Source organism: Oncorhynchus gorbuscha, linkage group LG05 (assembly GCF_021184085.1).
Source record: "Oncorhynchus gorbuscha isolate QuinsamMale2020 ecotype Even-year linkage group LG05, OgorEven_v1.0, whole genome shotgun sequence".
Lineage (NCBI taxonomy): Eukaryota > Metazoa > Chordata > Actinopteri > Salmoniformes > Salmonidae > Oncorhynchus > Oncorhynchus gorbuscha.
Genome location: NC_060177.1, coordinates 76,377,066 through 76,397,656, shown reverse-complemented (window position 1 = coordinate 76,397,656; position 20,591 = coordinate 76,377,066). Strand labels below are relative to the sequence as shown.

Below are 20,591 nucleotides of genomic sequence, written 5' to 3'. Positions count from 1 at the left end.
TGTCCTGGAGGGCAGGTAGTTTGCTCCCGGTGATGCGTTGTGCAGACCTCACTACCCTCTGGAGAGCCTTACGGTTTAGGGCGGAGCAGTTGCCGTACCAGGCGGTGATACAGCCCGCCAGGATGCTCTCGATTGTGCATCTGTAGAAGTTTGTGAGTGCTTTTGGTGACAAGCCGAATTTCTTCAGCCTCCTGAGGTTGAAGAGGCGCTGCTGCGCCTTCTTCACGACGCTGTCAGTGTGAGTGGACCAATTCAGTTTGTCTGTGATGTGTATGCCGAGGAACTTAAAACTTGCTACCCTCTCCACTACTGTTCCATCGATGTGGATAGGGGGGTGTTCCCTCTGCTGTTTCCTGAAGTCCACAATCATCTCCTTAGTTTTGTTGACGTTGAGTGTGAGGTTATTTTCCTGACACCACACTCCGAGGGCCCTCACCTCCTCCCTGTAGGCCGTCTCGTCGTTGTTGGTAATCAAGCCTACCACTGTTGTGTCGTCCGCAAACTTGATGATTGAGTTGGAGGCGTGCATGGCCACGCAGTCGTGGGTGAACAGGGAGTACAGGAGAGGGCTCAGAACGCACCCTTGTGGGGCCCCCGTGTTGAGGATCAGCGGGGAGGAGATGTTGTTGCCTACCCTCACCACCTGGGGGCGGCCCGTCAGGAAGTCCAGTACCCAGTTGCACAGGGCGGGGTCGAGACCCAGGGTCTCGAGCTTGATGACGAGCTTGGAGGGTACTATGGTGTTGAATGCCGAGCTGTAGTCGATGAACAGCATTCTCACATAGGTATTCCTCTTGTCTAAGTGGGTTAGGGCAGTGTGCAGTGTGGTTGAGATTTGTTTACATCATTGTTAGTGAGCATTTTTCCTTTGCCAAGATAATCCATCCACCTGACAGGTGTGGCATATAAAGAAGCTGATTAAACAGTATGATCATTACACAGTTGCACCTTGTGCTGGGGACAATAAAAGGCCACTCTAAAATGTGCAGTTTTGTCACACAACACAATGCCACAGATGTCTCAAATGTTGAAGGAGCTGCAGGATTGTCTACCAGAGCTGTTGCTAGAGAATTTAATGTTTATTTCTCTACCATAAACTGGCTCCAGGCCACACAGGCCATACAACCTGCAGACCACGTGTAACCACTCCAGTCAGGACCTCTACATCCGGCTTCTTCACCTGTTTGATTGTCTAAGACCAGCCACCAGGACAGCTGATGAAAATGAGGAGTATTTCTGTCTGTAATAAAGCCCTTTTCTGGAGAAAAACTCATTATGATTGGCTGGGCCTGGCTCCCAGTGGGTGGGACTATGCCCTCCCAGGCCCACCCAGGGCTGCGCACCTTCCCAGTCATGTGAAATCCATTGACAAATGTATTTCAATTGACTGATTTCCTTATATGAACTGTAACTCAGTAAAATCATTGAAATTGTTGCATTTTATATTTGTTCAGTCTAATAGGAGTCTAATAGGAGGCTCATTGAGTCTCAGAACTATGATGACATATTCATGTAATGTACAAAACTATTTCCCCCAGTGTATCAGGGAACCAGTAAGATCCTATATCAGCTCTGAATTTCAAACTACATCAAACTACATCTTCAGACGAATAAACATGAACAAATAACCAAATGGTCAAGCCCTATAAATAACTAGAAGCGGGACTCAAGCCCTATAGAGGTTTGCCTTAATGTTTATGAGACCTATTGATCCTGTGAACATCAACAGTCCAAATAGGGTGTGACTAGGACCCTATGGGCCCTAGTCAAAAGTAGTGCACTACATAGGGAATAGGGTGCCATTTGGGACACCACCCCAGTCTATCTGTGCCAGTCGTCCACAGGGAATGGTGACAGGCAGCCACGCTAAAAGTTCAAATTCCAATGCTTTGTTGAAACATAATGTTTCACTTTAGTTAGTAATGTTTTAGTGATAATAGCTTTTTAGCTTTTGATGTTGATTTTTGTCGAAAACAGATAATAGTGGTATCTCCTGTTCATGGCCATAGCTACTTACAGTGAGCTCCAAAGGTATTGGGACAGCAATGTTGTTGTCGCTTTGGCTCTATACTCTAGCACATTGTATTTGAAATAATACATTAACTATGTATTGCAACTTTGTGCTAGTTAGGAGTCAGGCGCAGGAGGGCAGAGATGTCAAATTAGCGTCTTTAATAGGCAAGTCAAAAAACGGTTCAGGTACAATAACAATAAACGCCCAAGACATAGGAACACACAGTCACTCACGGAAGGAGAAAAACAACTCTCCTTACTTATCCTATAACACGACACACACGTGCATAAACAACCTCAACGAGCAACATGAAAATAATCCCACACAAACCTAAACGGGAAACAGGTGTAAATATACACACAGAAATTAAAGCAAATGAAAACCAGGTGTGAATGAACCAAAGACAAAACAAATGGAAAAGGAAACATGGATCGGTGATGGTTAGTAGGCCGGTGACGCCGACCACCGAGCACCACCCGAACAAGGAGAGGAACCATCTTCGGTGCAAGTCGTGACACTATGAGGTTAAAGTGCAGACTATCAGCTATAATTTGAGGGTATTTTTATCCATGTCGCGTGAACTGTTTTGAAATTACTGCACTTTTTGTTCTTAGTCCCCCATTTAAGGGGAACAAAAGTATTTGCACAAATTCACGTGTATTAAAGTAGTCAAACATTTAGTATTTGGTCCAATACTTCTAGCACGCAATGACTACATCAAGCTTGTGACTCTGCAAACTTGTTGGATGCATTTGCTGTTTGTTTTGGTTGTGTTTCAGATTATTTTGTTTCCAATAAAAATGTATGGTCAATAATATATTGAGTCCCTTTTATTGTAAATAAAAATATAACATGTTTCTAAACACTTCTACTTTCATGTGGATGCTACCATGGTTACAGATATGCCTGAATGAATCGTGATTAATGATGAGTGAGAAAGTTACAAGCGTACAAATATTATACCCCCAAGACATGCTAACTTCACACCATTACAATGACATGGGAGGTTAGCATTTTGAGGGGGTATGATATTTGTGTGTCCCAGGCCAGATTGTCTCTGTGTAGGCACACACACAAAGCACTCGAAGCAAAACAGTTTAAGCACCACCTTAGTCCCAAACCTGAGACATCCAAACAACCAGTGACAAAAAAAATCTAGAATTGAACTAATGCTGCTCAGACCTTACGCATCCCTTCAGTCCTGGCAGATTCTCTCAGTTTACACGCAGAATCTGCCCATGAGATTATCTGACCGTGAGGCCATGAATAATGTACAAAATAAGAAAGGTCTGATCACCAGACCCTTATATAACCACTCCCTTCACATTGGTCTCCATACAGTCTCCCCATCACCTCGTCACTGGTTGCTGTGCATTTGATACCTATGTACCCCAGGGCATTATCACAAATGGCACCCTATTCTCTACATAATAATAACATTTGAGTTGATGCACTACTTTTGACCAGGGCCCATAGGGAATAGGGTGTTAACGTTAACGTCACCCCGCTCCTCCGTTCTCTCCACTGGCTTCCAGTTGAAGCTCGCATCCGCTACAAGACCATGGTGCTTGCCTACGGAGCTGTGAGGGGAACGGCACCTCAGTACCTCCAGGCTCTGATCAGGCCCTACACCCAAACAAGGGCACTGCGTTCATCCACCTCTGGCCTGCTCGCCTCCCTACCACTGAGGAAGTACAGCTCCCGCTCAGCCCAGTCAAAACTGTTCGCTGCCCTGGCCCCCCAATGGTGGAACAAACTCCCTCACGACGCCAGGACAGCGGAGTCAATCACCACCTTCCGGAGACACCTGAAACCCCACCTCTTTAAGGAATACCTAGGATAGGATAAGTAATCCCTCTCACCCCCTCCCCCTTAAGATTTAGATGCACTATTGTAAAGTGACTGTTCCACTGGATGTCATAAGGTGAATGCACCAATTTGTAAGTCGCTCTGGATAAGAGCGTCTGCTAAATGACTTAAATGTAAATGTGCCATTTGGTACGTAACTCAGGACTCTCTCCTTTAGCACCTCTTCTCCTCTGTTTAACTACATTTCTTATACCTCAAAAATCCAAATATGTTCAGTCACACTGACCTGCTACTGTTAGACGATTCATCAATGTTGAACTGTCCAAACATCAGGGATGTTAGGGAGACAGGATGGCCACAGTGGTTTGGAGAGCTTCCAATGACCCTGGCCCTGGCTGTGACCTGTAATTCCATGGCCGGGTTAGGCTAGAGGACATGATATATTAGTGCTACAGAAGACATTGAGTTGTTTATAATTATAAATTGTTAAAGGCCCAGTGCAGTCGAAAATGTAATTTTCTGTGTTTTATATCACTCGTGGCCAGTTTATTAGGTACACCCATCTAGTACCAGGTCGGACCCCCCTTTGCCTCCAGAACAGCCTGAATTATTTGGGTCATGGAAACATTGTTCAATTGGTATCAAAGGACTTAACGTGTGGCAGAAAAACATTCCCCACACCATTACACCACCGCCACCAGCCTGTACCGTTGATACCAGTCAGGATCATGCTATGGACTCATGCTGCTTAATCCAAATCCTGACTCTGCCATCTGCATGACGCAACAGGAACCGGGATTCGTCGGACAAGGCTATGTTTATCCACTCCTCAATTGTCCAGTGTTGTTGATCGCATTGCTACTGGAGCCACTTCTTCTTGTTTTTAGTTGATAGGAGTGGAACCCAGTGTGGTCGTCTGCTGCAATAGCCCATCAGTGACAAGGGCGGACGAGTTGTGTGTTCCGAGATGCCAATCTGCACACCACTGTTGTACTGTACCGTTATTTGCCTGTCTGTGGCCCTCCTGTTAGCTTGCACGATTCTTGCCAATCACCTTCGACTTCTCTCATCAACGAGCCTTTTCACCCACAGAACTGCCACTGACTGAATGTTTTTTGTTTGTCGCACCATTCTCTGTACACCCTATGTTGTGGGTGAAAAGCCCAGGAGGGCGGTCGTTTCTGAGATACTGGATCCGGCACACCTGTCACCAACGATCATACCACGTCGCTTATGCCACTCGTTTTGCCCATTCTAACATTCAATCTGAAAGCATTGATGCCTGTCACCCTGCTTTATACAGCAAGCCATGGCCACATGACGTACTGTCTTTAGGGTCGAGACATTTTTTGTGAACGGATAGTGTACCTAATAAACTGACCACACTATGAGGTTGGAATAATACTGTGAAATTGTGAAACTTATGATAAGTAATGACCTTTTAGTGTAAGAGCTGATTAAAAAGACGGCCTGTAATTTCAACCTGTTTTTGGTGGGATGTAGTTTTGGCCAGCCTGGTAACATCACCAGGTGGTAAATTAGTTATTAGACCAATAAGAAAGAGATTTCCAAACCGCTCTGTTAATAACAGCTAGTTTTCAGTTTTGCCCTCCACACTCAGACAACTCTCTGACAGTCCTATCAACAATTTTACTTGAAAAGTTGCTCTTTACTAGAAGTGATTTTTGTTTATTTTTGACCATTTTAAAAACTTTTAATCACAGTAAAGTACTTAATTGTTACCCAGAAATTATTTGAGAAAAACAGCTGCATTGGACCTTTAATATTTGCCAAGGAAATGTATTCCTGCCTGAACAATAAGTTAATAAAATAATTTGGCAAGATGTTTGATTTGCATTGTACAGAATGTAATTCTGAATCCGCAGACAGTCAATTCCAGTGTAGACTGTGGTACTACTTGTTCAGACTTTGAGTGTGCTGTGGTGTGTCACCTAATAACCAACCCACTCCTCTGACAAGCTCACTCTATAAGACTAAGATATCAGATGAATGTTGAAGTCACTTTGGTGCATAGGAGAGGGACGATGCCTGTCACCATAACATCTTTGCTTACTGTTATTTGAACGGTGATAAGGATGCTCTTCATGATCCCAGTGCCAAAGAGGTCAGGGGACCTCCAGTAGAGGGTGGTACACTGGGTCCTTATCTCAGTTAATCCACAACTAATGTATCATGTAATTGGTCAGATGCTGTATTAAATTATTGTGCCCATACATGAGAAGAGATAAAGAGATGATAGAACTAGTAGTGGAACCAGAAGGAGGAGCTCCACCCTATCTCTCTGAAAGTTAAGGGCCGAACGGGCCGAAATTTGGAAAGGGAGGGGACATTTGACACCTGCGAAATCATGATTTGTCCAAATAACCAGTGACGAGAAACCCAAACACCGGAACTACTGCTGCTGGTTATCCCAACTGTAAGTTGTTCTGGATAAGAGCATCTGCTAAATGACTCAAGAGTAAATCACACGCATCCCATTCCTTCCTGACAGATTCTACGATACCAGTTATATTTACGTAAATCTGTCCATGAGAGATGAATTGGGCCCTGACGACAAAAAAACTGGCACGGTTTGAACCAGGGGTGGGGGTGTCTCCATTTTGGATACTCCCTGAGACTGTACAGCATGTGTACACTGTTTCCACCATACAGTGATACCAGTGCAGTCTGTGTTGATGATAGTTAGTGTTGGGTGACAACAAGGCTAAAATCTACTTCTGGGAAAGTGCTTCCCCAAGCACCCCTCAGCAAGTGGTGTCCCAAAGTCTGGACCCCTTATGTCCCTCATGTCCTAACAGGGGCATAATGTAGACGTTTTGCAGGGAGAGGATGTCGCCGGGCAGTGACCCAATAGAACTCTGCGGTTTATCCCGTGACAGGTTTCAGCTTGTGGCCAAGCCTACAAATAACAGCCAGGCGTCTTGTTTGCTCTCATTCTCTGTGGCCTGTTTCAGATTACTCACTGAGCCTTTGAAGTTTTGCTGATGGACAGGCAGGGTTTTCCCCTTCCTCTCCTGCCAGAAAAAGATTGGGTCATCATCAGTTCCGGCGCTGCTACATATCTAGTGTAACCCCAGAATTAGACGCATGCTTCGCTCAGGCTTTTATCATAGGTCACATGTTGTTGTATCTCCTGAATTCACAGCAAGTCCCTGGGTATCAGAAGGGGCAAACATCAGTTGGTTTGTCATAGTGATCCCTTGGTTTTGTTCACTGGATCACTGTGTCAGCTCTACAGCACTGTGCTGTATACAGTGTCTGCCTTACTTGCATTTTAAAGATGAAAGAAATCTATAGTGTAGTAGCATAAGTAGTAGCATAAACCTTGTATCAATTCATGCAAAATTGCAGAAAGGAAATTGACATAGCCAGCCTTGGTGAAAGCAAACTAATGACACTGGAGGTTTAACGCGTGTCTGAGACTTTGTGTCACGAACCTGCCGCTCTCACTCACTGAAGGGTTTTTACTGGTACGTTCCTAGCCTGCCATGGACCATTGAGCAATAAAAAGGTCTGTAACTAAATCCAGAGACTAATCCAGCCTGGACAATCGCTGGCAGACCTAGCTGTGCAGAGCAGAGGCCCTGGCTGCAGACTGTCCCCATGCAGCATGGTTCTCATGTCACAAGGCTGTCACAGTGTGGGTCCAGGAAACCATGGGGCACAGGAATGGTGTGGGAAGATTGAAGCACAAGGGAATGTGTTTTAATAGGAATGGCAGTATATAGGATGGTCACTGGTATTTTCTTGATTGTGCAGCAGTTAAATGTGGTCTTGGTCTATAAAATGAAAAATGTCTATTGAAACACTTTAAAAAAGTGACCGCAGAGGACAAGGTAGACAGAGTTATTGACTTTGAAATAAGAGTTGGCAGTCAGAAATATTTGTTGAAATGATCACTGTCTGAACATTTGATTTGAGAAATAAATAAACATAGGCTACTTGATGATGAGACTGGTTTTGAATTATAGCCAAGCATTTTGATCAATTGCCAATTGTGTAAAATTAATTCTTAAAAAGTAGCCTATAGTGGATAATAGTTGTCAAGTATGCCCTAAACTGTCATAATGAAATATCTTTATGATTCTAATAATTCAAAACGAAAGTCATGCTTATAGTTAATGGATTAGCCTAAATACCTAAACACGTTAATAATCGGACATTCTCCAGCATTTTATCTGATAATCTGGATAACCATACTGATTTAGGATACATTTGTATTTATCGATTGTGATGTGAAACATACTGTATGCTACTGTCTACTATGTTTGCATACCACATTTACCTATTATTATAATAATGTTTATTTAGTTAGCAGACACACCTATCCAGAATGATTACAGGAGAAATTCGGGTTAAGTGTCTTGCTCAAGAGCACATCGACAGATGTTTCACCTAGTCGGCTCGTGGAATCAATCCAGCGACATATCGGTTATTTGGCCCAACGCTCTTAACCACCTAGCTTCCTGCCGCCCCAATCACTGATTTTCTTAGATGTAGCATATGTTGTTTTTCATCTCAGCAAGGCAACGTGGATCAGACCATAAGCCCACTCAGTCAAATTATTGTTGAGATGTGGATTTCAGCACCACACACACGTGGACAGCTCCTTGCTGCAATTATGCGCACTAAATCCTTGATTGCTCACTAACACTCCGTCCGACTATATGGCTCTTGAAAGTTGTCTTTTGATCACCAGTGAGGTGGCAGAGACAGGATCGCATGTCGACCCAACACCCGAGGTTACAATATTGCTTACTGAACTCGCCACCTGACCCGTAAAAAAACACCCATAATGGAATATACGACTGGTCCAAGGTGTTAAAGAGCCAATCAACTCTTGCTCGGACAGTGCAACATATTAGCATAGTTCGGAAGGAAGACCATGAGCCAGGCGCACGCGGGTCTTTGATGGGATATTGCCTCTATCACAGTTTTTTTTTCTGGAACTCGTGAATAAGAATAGAATACAATTGATTGCAATGAAATATTATGGAATGCAATCAACCGGTAACATTTATCCGGATTTAATTTCTACACAAACGTAACAAATAAAATTGGCTGCACTGAAATTCGAAATAGTTGGCTATAGGGCTAGACCCATGTTACTTTTTTGTTCTGATAATAGTCACTTTTAAATTTCATTACGATGAAATGGCAACGAAATACCAGCTTTAAATAAACTTGAGAAAATGTTCACAGACTAGATATAGCCTCGCCCAAATATCAAACGTGTGTATTTAAGAAACGAAGGAAGACATCGGTTGTCCTATACCTTAAAACAACTTGAAATAAAGAGGCTGAATTATTTTTGAATTTTTGAATGGCATTCCAACCGTTTTTACCAAACACTGCTTCGGATATCACCATCGACACAATGCTCGCCCGACAACCTCCGTTTTCCCCTGTCATTGCACTAACTTCCCACAGGTCTCTTCCCTTGCCTGTTGCGCAAAGGCACCCTACGCTGGATCTAGGCAATGCCGAAACGATCCTCCGCTTATCCTCGCTGGAACACCATGCTGCCACCCAGTCTGCCAAGATCAGGCCTCCTAAAACCGGGGGGACAGAGGATGCCACCCAGTCTGCCAAGCTCAGGCCTCCTAAAACGGGGGGGACAGAGGATGCCACCGAGGATGATCCAAAGGTTAACTTGGAGGCGAGGGAACTTTGGACACAATTCCACAAATTCGGCACTGAAATGGTCATAACAAAATCAGGAAGGTAAATGTTATGACATATCATCAATAACCATGTAGACTATAACGTTGATCGTTTTTAATTTAGAGGACTGTAGGGTGATTTTAAATCGATGTGTGTTCCTTTTACTCCAGGCGCATGTTTCCAGCGTTCAAAGCCAGATGTACTGGCTTGAACAAAATGGCAAAATATATTTTGCTGATGGATATTGTGGCGGCCGACGAGTGCAGGTACAAGTTTCACAACTCACATTGGATGGTAGCAGGAAAGGCAGATCCTGAAATGCCAAAGAGGATGTACATACACCCAGACAGTCCCGCTTCTGGCGAGCAATGGATGTCAAAAGTGGTCAATTTTCACAAACTAAAATTGACAAACAACATCTTGGACAAGCATGGGTTTGTACGTTACAAATACGCGTTTTGTGTTAATAATGTAGTATTTGCATGTGTAGTTTGACTCATTTAATGTATTGTTACATTAGCTACAATATAACTGAAATATACTATTTTGTATTGAACTGCGTAAAGTTCCAGTTGATGACTAGGCCTAATGTATTCTTTAAAATGTATTTTGTCTCCAATTGCAGACGATTCTTAACTCAATGCACAAATACCAGGTTAGGTTTCACGTTGTGAGGACCAACGATATCCTACAACTGCCATACAGCACGTTCATGACCTATGTATTTTCTGAGACAGAATTCATCGCTGTAACTGCATATCAAAACGATAAGGTAGGCCCTTCGTAATTTTATAAAGAAAGTTTCAGAATATCATTATGTTTTTCGTGTTGGTAGACCTCTGGAAAATGGGAATTAAACGCATGACATAAATTACCCATAAAGAGTTTGTAAGGGGTTTATGTTGTGGCCTAAATTAATTACTGACTTATTGCTAAATAGCCTACTCTATTGCAGATTAGTTACCCAAGGCTCAATATCTGGCAAGCAATGAAATGTAGATTTTATGTTGTCAAATGTATCATTCTAAATGTGCAATATTTTAACAAGGTTAACTAACTGCTTATAAAACCTTTACGAACTTCTTGTGGAAAAGATATTTTGTTTGAAACTATTCCTGAGCTATCCCTGTAATTAGCCTAAGATACTCTGATTATTAGTGTTAAAATGTGATAAATTACTGGTCTAATGTTTATAAACATTACAATCATTACAGTGATTTCTATATTTTCAGATTACACAACTGAAAATTGATAACAATCCTTTCGCCAAAGGATTCCGTGACACTGGCAATGGGAGAAGAGAAAAAAGGTGAGACAAAAAAACGACAAACGTAAATTAATATAATAAATCATTTTAGAAACTCTTAATTGTCAAAACTGAAATATGTTATTTTTTGAGTAGGAAACAACTGAGGATTAATTCACAAAAATCCAATGAGACGCGAATGCAAGAAGACAATGAAATCTCTTGTAACTCTTTGGATGAGGCTCCACTGAAAAGCGCAGGAAACTCAAAATCATCCGGTTTGTATGATAACGAAATGAATAGCTAAAAATGTTGCTTTAATTCTTACTATAAGAATTGTTTAGCCTCAACTTGTTCTCAGTTTACAAACAACAGTGGCTTTTTATAATCATGTTAGATGTCTCCGAAAGTGCAAGCGAAAGCAGTCAAGAAAGCAAGGATGGGCATTACGTTGGACAAGACTTGCGAAAAATCTCAACTGCCACAGATAAACTGAAACCTGGTCCAAATATTATCACAGCGCACTGCAAAACGGACAGGGCTTTAGTGGACTCATTCGGTGCCGAAACAGACCCAGATACTTCAAAACAGGACCATATAAATGCCATAACTGGCGGTAGGACACGTTGCTTTAGAGCAGAGGAGCCGAATGCAACGGAGTCATTCCAGCCTCTAACGGTGGAAACGGACCAAAGAGCTCACATCACAGGCCTAGAATGCAATAATTTTCTTCACTGCTATTCTTATCCACCGGATTTAACAAGATATATCATCAACCCTTTGGGTGTCGCACACCGTCTCCTACACCCCGCTGCCCAAGTCAACATGCAGGGGAGAACTTTCTCCAGTGTAGAAGCCATGGGTCACAGGCTGGCAGCTGTGTCATCTGGCGGAGTGTGCGCCATGGGCACGGCTGGTATCCTGGCATCTTCTTTACAAAGATTGCCAGGAACGTCAGGATTACCCGTGAACTTTCAGCAGCATGCTATGGCATCACAGGTATGCCAGTCATTTATTCATTTAGTAACGATACTCAATAGGCTGCCTTTATATGTGTGCCCATGACGCACGTAAATTAAGTAGGCTAACTTAAGTCTTTATTATGAAAATAACAGTAAACTTTGCTAGCTCTAACCGCTCTTTCTTTATTTCCCATGCAGGGCCTCACCGTTTCTCCAATTGGTGGTATTTTTCCCTACCCCTACTCCTATTTGGCAGCAGCGGCTCCTCAGTCCACCACAGCATCGACCCCAGTGCGCCTTCGAACCCGGTTCAGACCCTACTCCATTCCCAATAGCGTACCAGACAACTGTTCGACACCACTGAAATCTATTCATTTTATGACTGATAGAGACGTGAATTGTTACATTTTTGGAAAGGGTCCGATTGCTGCCAGATTGGACTGTAGGCCTACATCAGAGGTCAACATCAATTCCTTGCCACTTGGTTATTGTGCGCCACCGGCAAAAAGCGTATCCAGCAAGGGTGGCATGGATCAGCTTCAATGTATGTAACAGCTGGTCAGCGGCATAGACTCCTAGACAGAGATTTATCTTCCTAGGAAATACATGTAACAAACTGATCAAAATTATGAGATTTTTCTTTATTGCATTTGAATGAAGATTGAAGTGTTTGATATCAAACCAAAAGGCATTTAAAAAAGTATCATAATGCAGAATGTATAACATTGTTTACGTCTGTGGAATATGGTCGCGCTTGTGTGTTGTTACTGTAATGTGTTTGTTGGTGGCACTGAAGTTTATCTGCTATAAATCTCCAATGTTTTCACTCAGCCAATTACTTCTATAGAAACAGTTTTGAACCTCTATATTTTCCAACCAAAGAACGAGTGTAGATTCAAATGTAAATATGATTTATTTCGGTTTAGAAGTCTTTGAGAAATTGGAGAAATTCGTTTTCTATTCATTCACATTTTTATGGAGGAATGTTTTTGTTGACTTGTTAAACATTGAAAAGTCAATGGTGTGTCAATTACCAATATAATTTGCAGTTTCAATATTTTATGAAGACAATATTGTCAAAATAACCATTACATGTTTTTGTAGATCCAAAACAATTGTCACAATATTTTGGGGGAGAATCTTGTATACCTATAAATGATTACAACCAATTATTGGTTTAACAGACATAGGCCTATAGCTCTTTGCATGATTATTTATTTGAATAACTGCACTTAAATGTGTTTTATGAACTCCACAAAATAATGTTCAACGAAATAAAAGTATTCTGTTTAATGGTCTATTTATGTTTTAATGATTGAGGAAGTTTTTGAATGGATGATCATATCTATGCACTTTATGTTTTAAAAGTTTCATATTATTTAAAACGAAAAAAGTTATACATTAATTGGCTACATCCGTACTTTGTACGTTTTGAACATTTCAAAATGATACCTACTTTGCTAAATTATTTAATTTGTTTATCCCAATGTTGGCTACTTTCATTTGAATACCTATAAAAAATATTGTTCCAAAGATATGTATTTTAAAGTTATTGTTCTTCATTAGATGATAAATTATATTGTTGGATATATCGTTCCGTTATCTCTTTAAACAAATGGTCATATATAGTGCCAAATAAGGGTCATTTGGCCTGTAACCATAGCGGAACCCTTTTGCTGCTTTAAGGAACCTTTTATTGAAGATTCTATAAAGAGCCGGGCTCATAAGGTTCTAAATGGAACCAGTATGGTGCTAAAAGGCAGGGTTTCACAAACTCGATCCTGGGAAACATCACTATCCTAGCACTACACAGCTGATTTAAATGTGGGCAGGGCCGAGTTTGGGAAACTCTGCTATAAAAAAAAAACATTTCCTAAAGTTCTATATACTACCAACAAAAGGTTTTACAACCCGTTTTGGGACTATGACACTTTTTAATGGGTCTTTATAGAACATTTATGGAAAATGGCTTCATAAATAACCTTTCTCAATCTCAAAAGGTTCTTTAAAGAACCATACAGGATTTTTTTAAATTCTGGTTTAATAGCTACATTGTATTGTTAATATCCCCCCCCTGGGTGCCAGTGGTGTAAAGTACTTAAGTAAGAATACTTTAAAGTACTACTTAAGTAGTTTTTTTTAGAGTATCTGTATTTTACTTTACTATTTATATTTTTGACAATGTTTACTTTTACTTCACTACATTCTTAAAGAAAATATTGTATTTTTACTCCATACATTTTGCCTGACAATCTAAAGTACGCCTTGCAGTTTGAACCTGAGCAGAACAGGTTAATTTGAAAATCCACGTACTTATCAAGAGAACACGTGGTCATCCCTACAGCCTATGGTCTGGCGGACTCACTAAACACAAATGCATATTTTGTAAATAATGTCTGAGTTTCGGAGTGTGCTCCTGGCTATGCGTATATTTTTAAATAAGAACATGGTGCCGCTTAATATAAGGAATTTGAAATGATTTATACTTTTACTTTTGATACTTAAGTATATTTTAGCAATTAAATGTATTGTTGATACTTAAGTATATTTAAAACCAAATACTTTTAGACTTTTACTCAAATAGTATTTTACTGTGTGACTTTTACATGAGTAACTTGTTATTAACCAATCTATACTTTTATTCTATGACAATTGGGTACCTTTTCCACCACTGCTGGGTGCACGTTTTGGTTTTTACCCTAGCACTAAACAGCTGATTTAAATGTGGGCAGGATCGAGTTTGGGAAACTCTGCTATATAAAAAAACTTTCCTAAAGATCTATATACTACCAACAAAAGGTTACAACCCTTTTTGGGACTATGACACTTTTTTTATGGTTCTTTATAGAACCTGGAGAATGGTTCTCTAAATAACTTTTAATTAAAGAGCAGCAGTAAAATAACAATAGAAAGGCTATATACAGGGGGTACCAATAAAGAGTCAATGTGCGGGGGCACCGGAGAGTCGAGGTAATTGAGGTAATATGTACATGTAGGTAGAGTTATTAAAGTGACTATGCATAGATGCATAGAGGGGGCAATGTGAATAGTCTGGGTAGCCATTAGATTAGGTGTTCAGGAGTCTTGGGGGTAGAAGCTGTTTAGAAGCCTCTTGGACCTAGACTTGGCGCTCCAGTACCGTTTGCCATGCAGTAGCAGAGAGAACAGTCTATGACTAGGGTGGCTGGAGTCTTTGACAATTTTTAGGGCCTTCCTCTGACCGTCTGGTATGGAGGTCCTGGATGGCAGGAAGCTTGGCCCCGGTGATGCACTGGGCCATACAAACTATCCTCTGTAGTGCCTTGTGGTTGGAGGTCGAGCAGTTGCCATACCAGGCAGTGATGCAACCAGTCAGGATGCTCTCGATGGTGCAGCTTTAGAACCTTTTGAGTATCTCAGGACCCATGCCAAATCTTTCCGTCTCCTGAGGGGGAATAGGTTTTATCTTGCCCTCTTCACGACTGTCTTGGTGTGCTTGGACCATGTTAGTTTGTTGGTGATGTGGACGCCAAGGAACTTGAAGCTCTCAACCTGCTCCACTAGAGCCCTGTCAATGAGAATGGGGGCTTGCTCGGTCCTCCTTTCCCTGTCGTCCACAATCATCTCTTTTGTCTTGATCACGTTGAGGGAGAGGTTGTTGTCCTTGTACCACACGGTCAGGTTTCTAACCTCCTCCATAGGCTGTCTCATTGTTGTCAGTGATCAGGCCTGCCACTGTTGTGTCATTGGCAAACTTAATGATGGTGTTGGAGTCGTGCCTGGCCGTGCAGTCATGAGTGAACAGGGAGTAGAGGGGGGGGGGACTGAAAACGCACCCCTGAGGGGCCCCATGTTGAGGATCAGCGTGGTGGATGTGTTGTTACCTACCCTTACCACCTGGGGACAGCCCGTCAGGATGTCCAGGATCCAGTTGCAGAGGGAGGTGTTTAGTCCCAGGGTCCTTAGCTTAGTGATGAGCTTTGAGGGCACTATGGTGTTGAACGCTGAGCTGTGGTCAATGAATAGCATTCTCACATAGGTGTTCCTTTTGTCCGGGTGTGAAAGGGCAGTGTGGAGTGCAATCGAGATTGCATGATCTGTGGATCTGTTGGGGCGGTATGCAAATTGGAGTGGGTCTAGAGATTCTGGGATAATGGTGTTGATGGAGCCATGACCAGCCTTTCAAAGCATTTCATGGCTTCAGACGTGAGTGCTACGGGTCAGTAGTCATTTAGGCAGGTTACCTTAGTGTTCTTGGGCACAGGGACTATGGTGGGCTGTTTGAAACATGTTGGTATTACAGACTCAGACAGGGAGAGGTTGAAAATGTCAGTGAAGACACTTGCCAGTTGGTCAGCGCATACTTGGAGTACACGTCCTGGTAATCCGTCTGGCCCTGCGGCCTTGTGAATGTTGACCTGTTTAAAGGTCATCGGCTGCAAGAGCGGGTGATCAGACAGTAATAGCTACATTGTATTGTTAAAATCCCATAGATTTCCTTATTATGTTTATTAATAAGCTGAATCAGATGTGCTATCTCTGGAACAGCTGGGGATCCCTGAGGAGAGAATTGAGAACTACTGATTTATTCAACCATCCTCAACAAGGCCATACATAAGTCTTTCACAAAACACCATCACTGGCCATAACCATATATAACATGAAAAAGCATAACACAACAGATTAGAGAAACAGGAATGACACTCACTGATGGCTGCACAAAAAGAGCTGTGCACAAACCACGTCCCAAAATATTATAATGAGCCACCACCCCTATATTTGAATTATCACAAAATGAGGAAATAACCCTTTTTTGAACTGTGAATAACCATTAAAGGGCTCTAAGGGTCAGTATGGTTCCACATAGAACCACCACCCATCCCAAAGAACCCTTGAGGAACCCACATGTTTTAGTGTGTAGAGGTTGTTCTGATATAGGCATATACACATATAGATATATTTGATTTCTAAAATGTTTATGTGTCTAATTTGGAACGTCTTACTTCAGGAAATATTTTAAAGGTACAAAGGTAGGCTTCTTGCATTTTGGAGCGCACACGCTCATGCATGTCTCACTCCACCACAATAGATGGCGGCATTGGCATTGAGTTGCGTTAGAGTTCACTGCCGTAAAAAAAATAGAAAAATTATAAGAATCGGGTCACATCCTGTTTCACCCCAGCTGGAGGAAATAACAAAACAACGAGACTTTGCATTGTTCTCATCTTTGAAATACGCTACTCATATATCGGTATGATGTGAAACACTAATACATTGAATCTGTATTAGCCAACCTATTCGACAGGAAACTGTTAGATTGCGATCAGATGTTATCTTCGTCCTGTTAGCTTGTTAGCTAGCCAGCAAGCTAGTCATTGCTTTCTAACGGACGATTTTTCCAATCTAATGTAGCCAACAATCTAGCACGCTAGCTATAACATAGCCGCAGTTCAACCAAAGTTGAGAAGATGGCTAGGATTTCACTTAATTACATACTGATGTGCGGGCAAGTTCTCTTGCTACTGTCAGTGTTGCTTTTGCAATGTTTGGAAGGAATATACTCCCAGAATTCATCAGACTCACCCGGACAGAGGGCAACAACAGCTGCATTCAGTGCCAGTGAGCAGCCACAAGATAACGTGACGACGTATCACATCATACCAGTTGAACGCGTGAATTATACTGAACTGTATGAATACAGGCCTCCGTCACCAGTTGTCCTCTGCAGCTATCTGTAAGTATTTTATTTGTGTTTAAATAACAACAGTGCAACCTCAATTTGCTTTCAGAGACTGCCCTCTCAAAATTGATGTGTGTCACCCCCTTGCTTTTATTCTTCGGAGGGGCTCAGGGCCCTGTCCATCCTGCCTGTTTTCTAAACGCCCATATACAGTTCTTCACGTGATACACAAAATACACAAAATAAATACGTAATTTCATCTTTTTCTGTGCATGTGAAGACCAGAGGAGTTCATCCACTGTCAAGATCCAGTGGACCATGCACAGAACTCCACTGCCATTCTGGAAATGGGACACGGTTGTTGGAAGGTATGTCAAACCGTAGTGGATAGGCCCCCCACCCTGCTCTGTGGCCTTACATTATCATCATTTGATAACTAGTTATAAACAGATAGATTACGGGCGTAGTTGAACATTCATGTCAGATTCTTGCTATTTTATGTGTAGACTTTATTGTGTCATCTCATCTGTCGTTTTACTAAATCACCACCTTTATTTAGTTTGGGGGGCAGGTACACAAAGACGTGAATCACACACCAGTCATCTGCACGGCACTGGATGACATTGAATGTGCTGGACCCAGGGAGTTCCTGAGAGGGAATGAGCCCTGCATCAAGTAAGGGAGAATCTAGCTACTGTACTTGACTCTGCAGTTTCTGACCAGCTCATGCATCATTGATTGTTGTTATATGATGATAATAGTCATTCCCAGTTTACGGTACAGATAGACACCATGCCTGACTTCACTAGCATTCAACATGTTTGAAATACCTGCTTGGAGGTCAATACTATATATATATATATACTTACCTGTCATGGACTTGGAAATTTAAATGGTTTTGGAAGCTAACATGGATTTACCACTAGAGAGCAGTATTTACAAACCAATAGGACACATTCCTTTACATCATGTTACTTTACTTTTAATGGCCCATGGCTGGATGGGATACCGCTTATGTCAAATTGACAGTTGTTTTTTGGGGGGCATTTTAGCTAACCTTAACCCCTTTCCTAACCTTATTAAATTATCATAACCCACTATATTAATTATCCTTACCTGCTGCGTACTTTTTCCAAACCTGATACGTAAAGTCAATTTTGGTCAATTCTGACATAAGCTGTATCTCATCTAATCAGAATTATTTTAACTGGCTCCCCTGGTCTTTTCTTCCAGTTATTGACACCTCTCCTCTCGGCCTTGTTGTAATTTCAGGTACACTGGCCACTATTTCATCACCACCCTGCTGTACTCATTCTTCCTGGGTTGCTTTGGAGTGGACAGGTTCTGCCTGGGGCATACAGGCACAGCCGTGGGCAAGCTACTGACCCTAGGAGGCCTTGGCATCTGGTGGTTCGTGGACCTCATCCTCCTCATCACCGGAGGCCTCATGCCCAGTGATAACAGCAACTGGTGTACCTTCTACTGAGACCAGAGAGCATGGGTTGAAGACCTTTCAAAGGCATCCTTCGAGATTTTGGCAATGAGGCCCTTTATCCACTTCCTCAGAGTCAGATGAACTTGAGGATACCATTTTTATGTCTCTGTGTCCAGTATGGAGGAAGTCAGAGGTAGTTCTTTGAGCCAATGCTAACTAGCATTAGCGCAATGACTGGAAGTCTATGGTTATCTACTAGCATGTTAGCATTGGCTCGTGAAACTACCTCTGACTTCCTCCATACTGGACACAGACATAAAAATGGTATACACAAGTATATCTGACTCTGTGGAAGTAGATAAAGGACCTTATTGCAAAATCACAAAGTATCCCTTTAAGGTGGGTTTGCGTTGCGGAGATGCGGGACAACTAAGTATCATCGCTTATATGTGAATTACAGGTCAGAGCTGTCTGACCACGTGTCAGAGGCCTTTATCTCCGATTCTCCTAGAGAATCATGTCACCTAACGGGATATCACTTTATGCTTGCGCACGCCACAGATAGCAATTATTCGCTTGTCTGCTGTTTCCGCAATTTAAATCCAGCTTTAGTCTTTCGTCTCTCATCGTGGGATAACTAGAGGAGTAGTTGTGAAAGATGTGTGATGTGGACCAGGGGCGTGGTTGGCATGTGGCTGGTGTAGGTTTTATTTTGTTGTAAAGGTTAGAGCACTGAACTGTTGAAGCAAAGGAAATGGGTTGTTGCTATGTTATCTATATGAAAGCTTAAATCTAGGCTATAAGTTTCATTATGTGATTTATACGTGCACAAACTGCACAACATCTGAGGCATTACCATGTCTGACCATCTGATGAGGAGTCTACAAATATTTGTGTTCTATCCAATCACTGAAGCTTTGTAGTGGCGTATAAGTCATCCATTTGAGCTATTCAGTATTTGTCACATACGTTTTCATACTGTGGTCTTTTCCAAGTCTCATCAAACCATTGTTGCGTTATAGGATTGAATTTCACTCTTGATTCCTAATAATTTACCCCACTTAACTAAAGCCCAAATTTCACATTTGACATTATATGTACATAGTACCTGTGTTCTTATTGTTATTTTGGCCTCAACTTTTAGCTTTTGTACCCGTACTGGTTGCAGGGTTATAGAGATTACTCCAAATTTAGTTCTGATTTAGTGTTCCAAATGAAAACAATTAGATTACAATAAATTTAGACGGAGTAATGCTGTATGCACCCCCAATTCTGTGATTGTTTTTTATTATTTTGTTATGCATTGAAATGTTTAACTTTATTTCCCCTATATCCTTTCAATATAGGGAAAATGTGAAATGACAGTCTTCTGTAAATATGGTCAAAAGTCTACCGGTGAATTTTATGGTATGTGTCTTGTAAAATGACGGGTTGAGAAAAACAGAAGAAGGAATGCAAACTGTGTGTGCTATCAAGTATTTGTGGTTCAATAAAATGTTTCTCAAGGTTGGTTAAATGTATTTTTACTTGAATGTGATTTGTTGCATCTGACATGCTAAGTGGAACGATGGAAGCATGCACAGAAAAAAATAACCATGTTTTTACAGATTGATTGTGTTTTTATTCTGTACACTTGATGACAAGAGTGCTACCATTAAAAATTCCAGTACACAGAAAATAAAGGTTTCAAAGCAAAATACTATAAAGATTTTAGTGTAAGTGCCCACAAATGTCATTCACCACTTAGAGGTAAGGATGTTATTGTACATTAATAAAAACAC

General features: G+C 41.6%; 2 protein-coding genes across 2 annotated transcripts; both read left to right on the top strand.

Annotated features, from left to right (window-relative positions):
- Positions 1-9,221: 9,221 nt before the first annotated feature.
- Positions 9,222-12,514, top strand: LOC124034931 (T-box transcription factor TBX3-like). The gene is made up of 6 exons (XM_046348325.1): positions 9,222-9,568; positions 9,679-9,946; positions 10,134-10,280; positions 10,741-10,817; positions 11,165-11,753; positions 11,915-12,514. Exons 1-6 carry the CDS (start codon positions 9,222-9,224, stop codon positions 12,266-12,268), a joined length of 1,782 nt encoding a protein of 593 aa, XP_046204281.1. The 3' UTR covers positions 12,269-12,514.
- Positions 12,515-16,841: 4,327 nt separating this feature from the next.
- LOC124035257 (TM2 domain-containing protein 2-like) lies at positions 16,842-20,320 on the top strand. Its single transcript, XM_046348702.1, has 4 exons — positions 16,842-17,429; positions 17,656-17,743; positions 17,935-18,050; positions 18,648-20,320. The coding sequence occupies exons 1-4, from the start codon at positions 17,164-17,166 to the stop codon at positions 18,859-18,861; spliced, it is 684 nt and encodes a 227-aa protein (XP_046204658.1). The 5' UTR covers positions 16,842-17,163; the 3' UTR covers positions 18,862-20,320.
- The last annotated feature ends 271 nt before the right edge of the window (positions 20,321-20,591 follow it).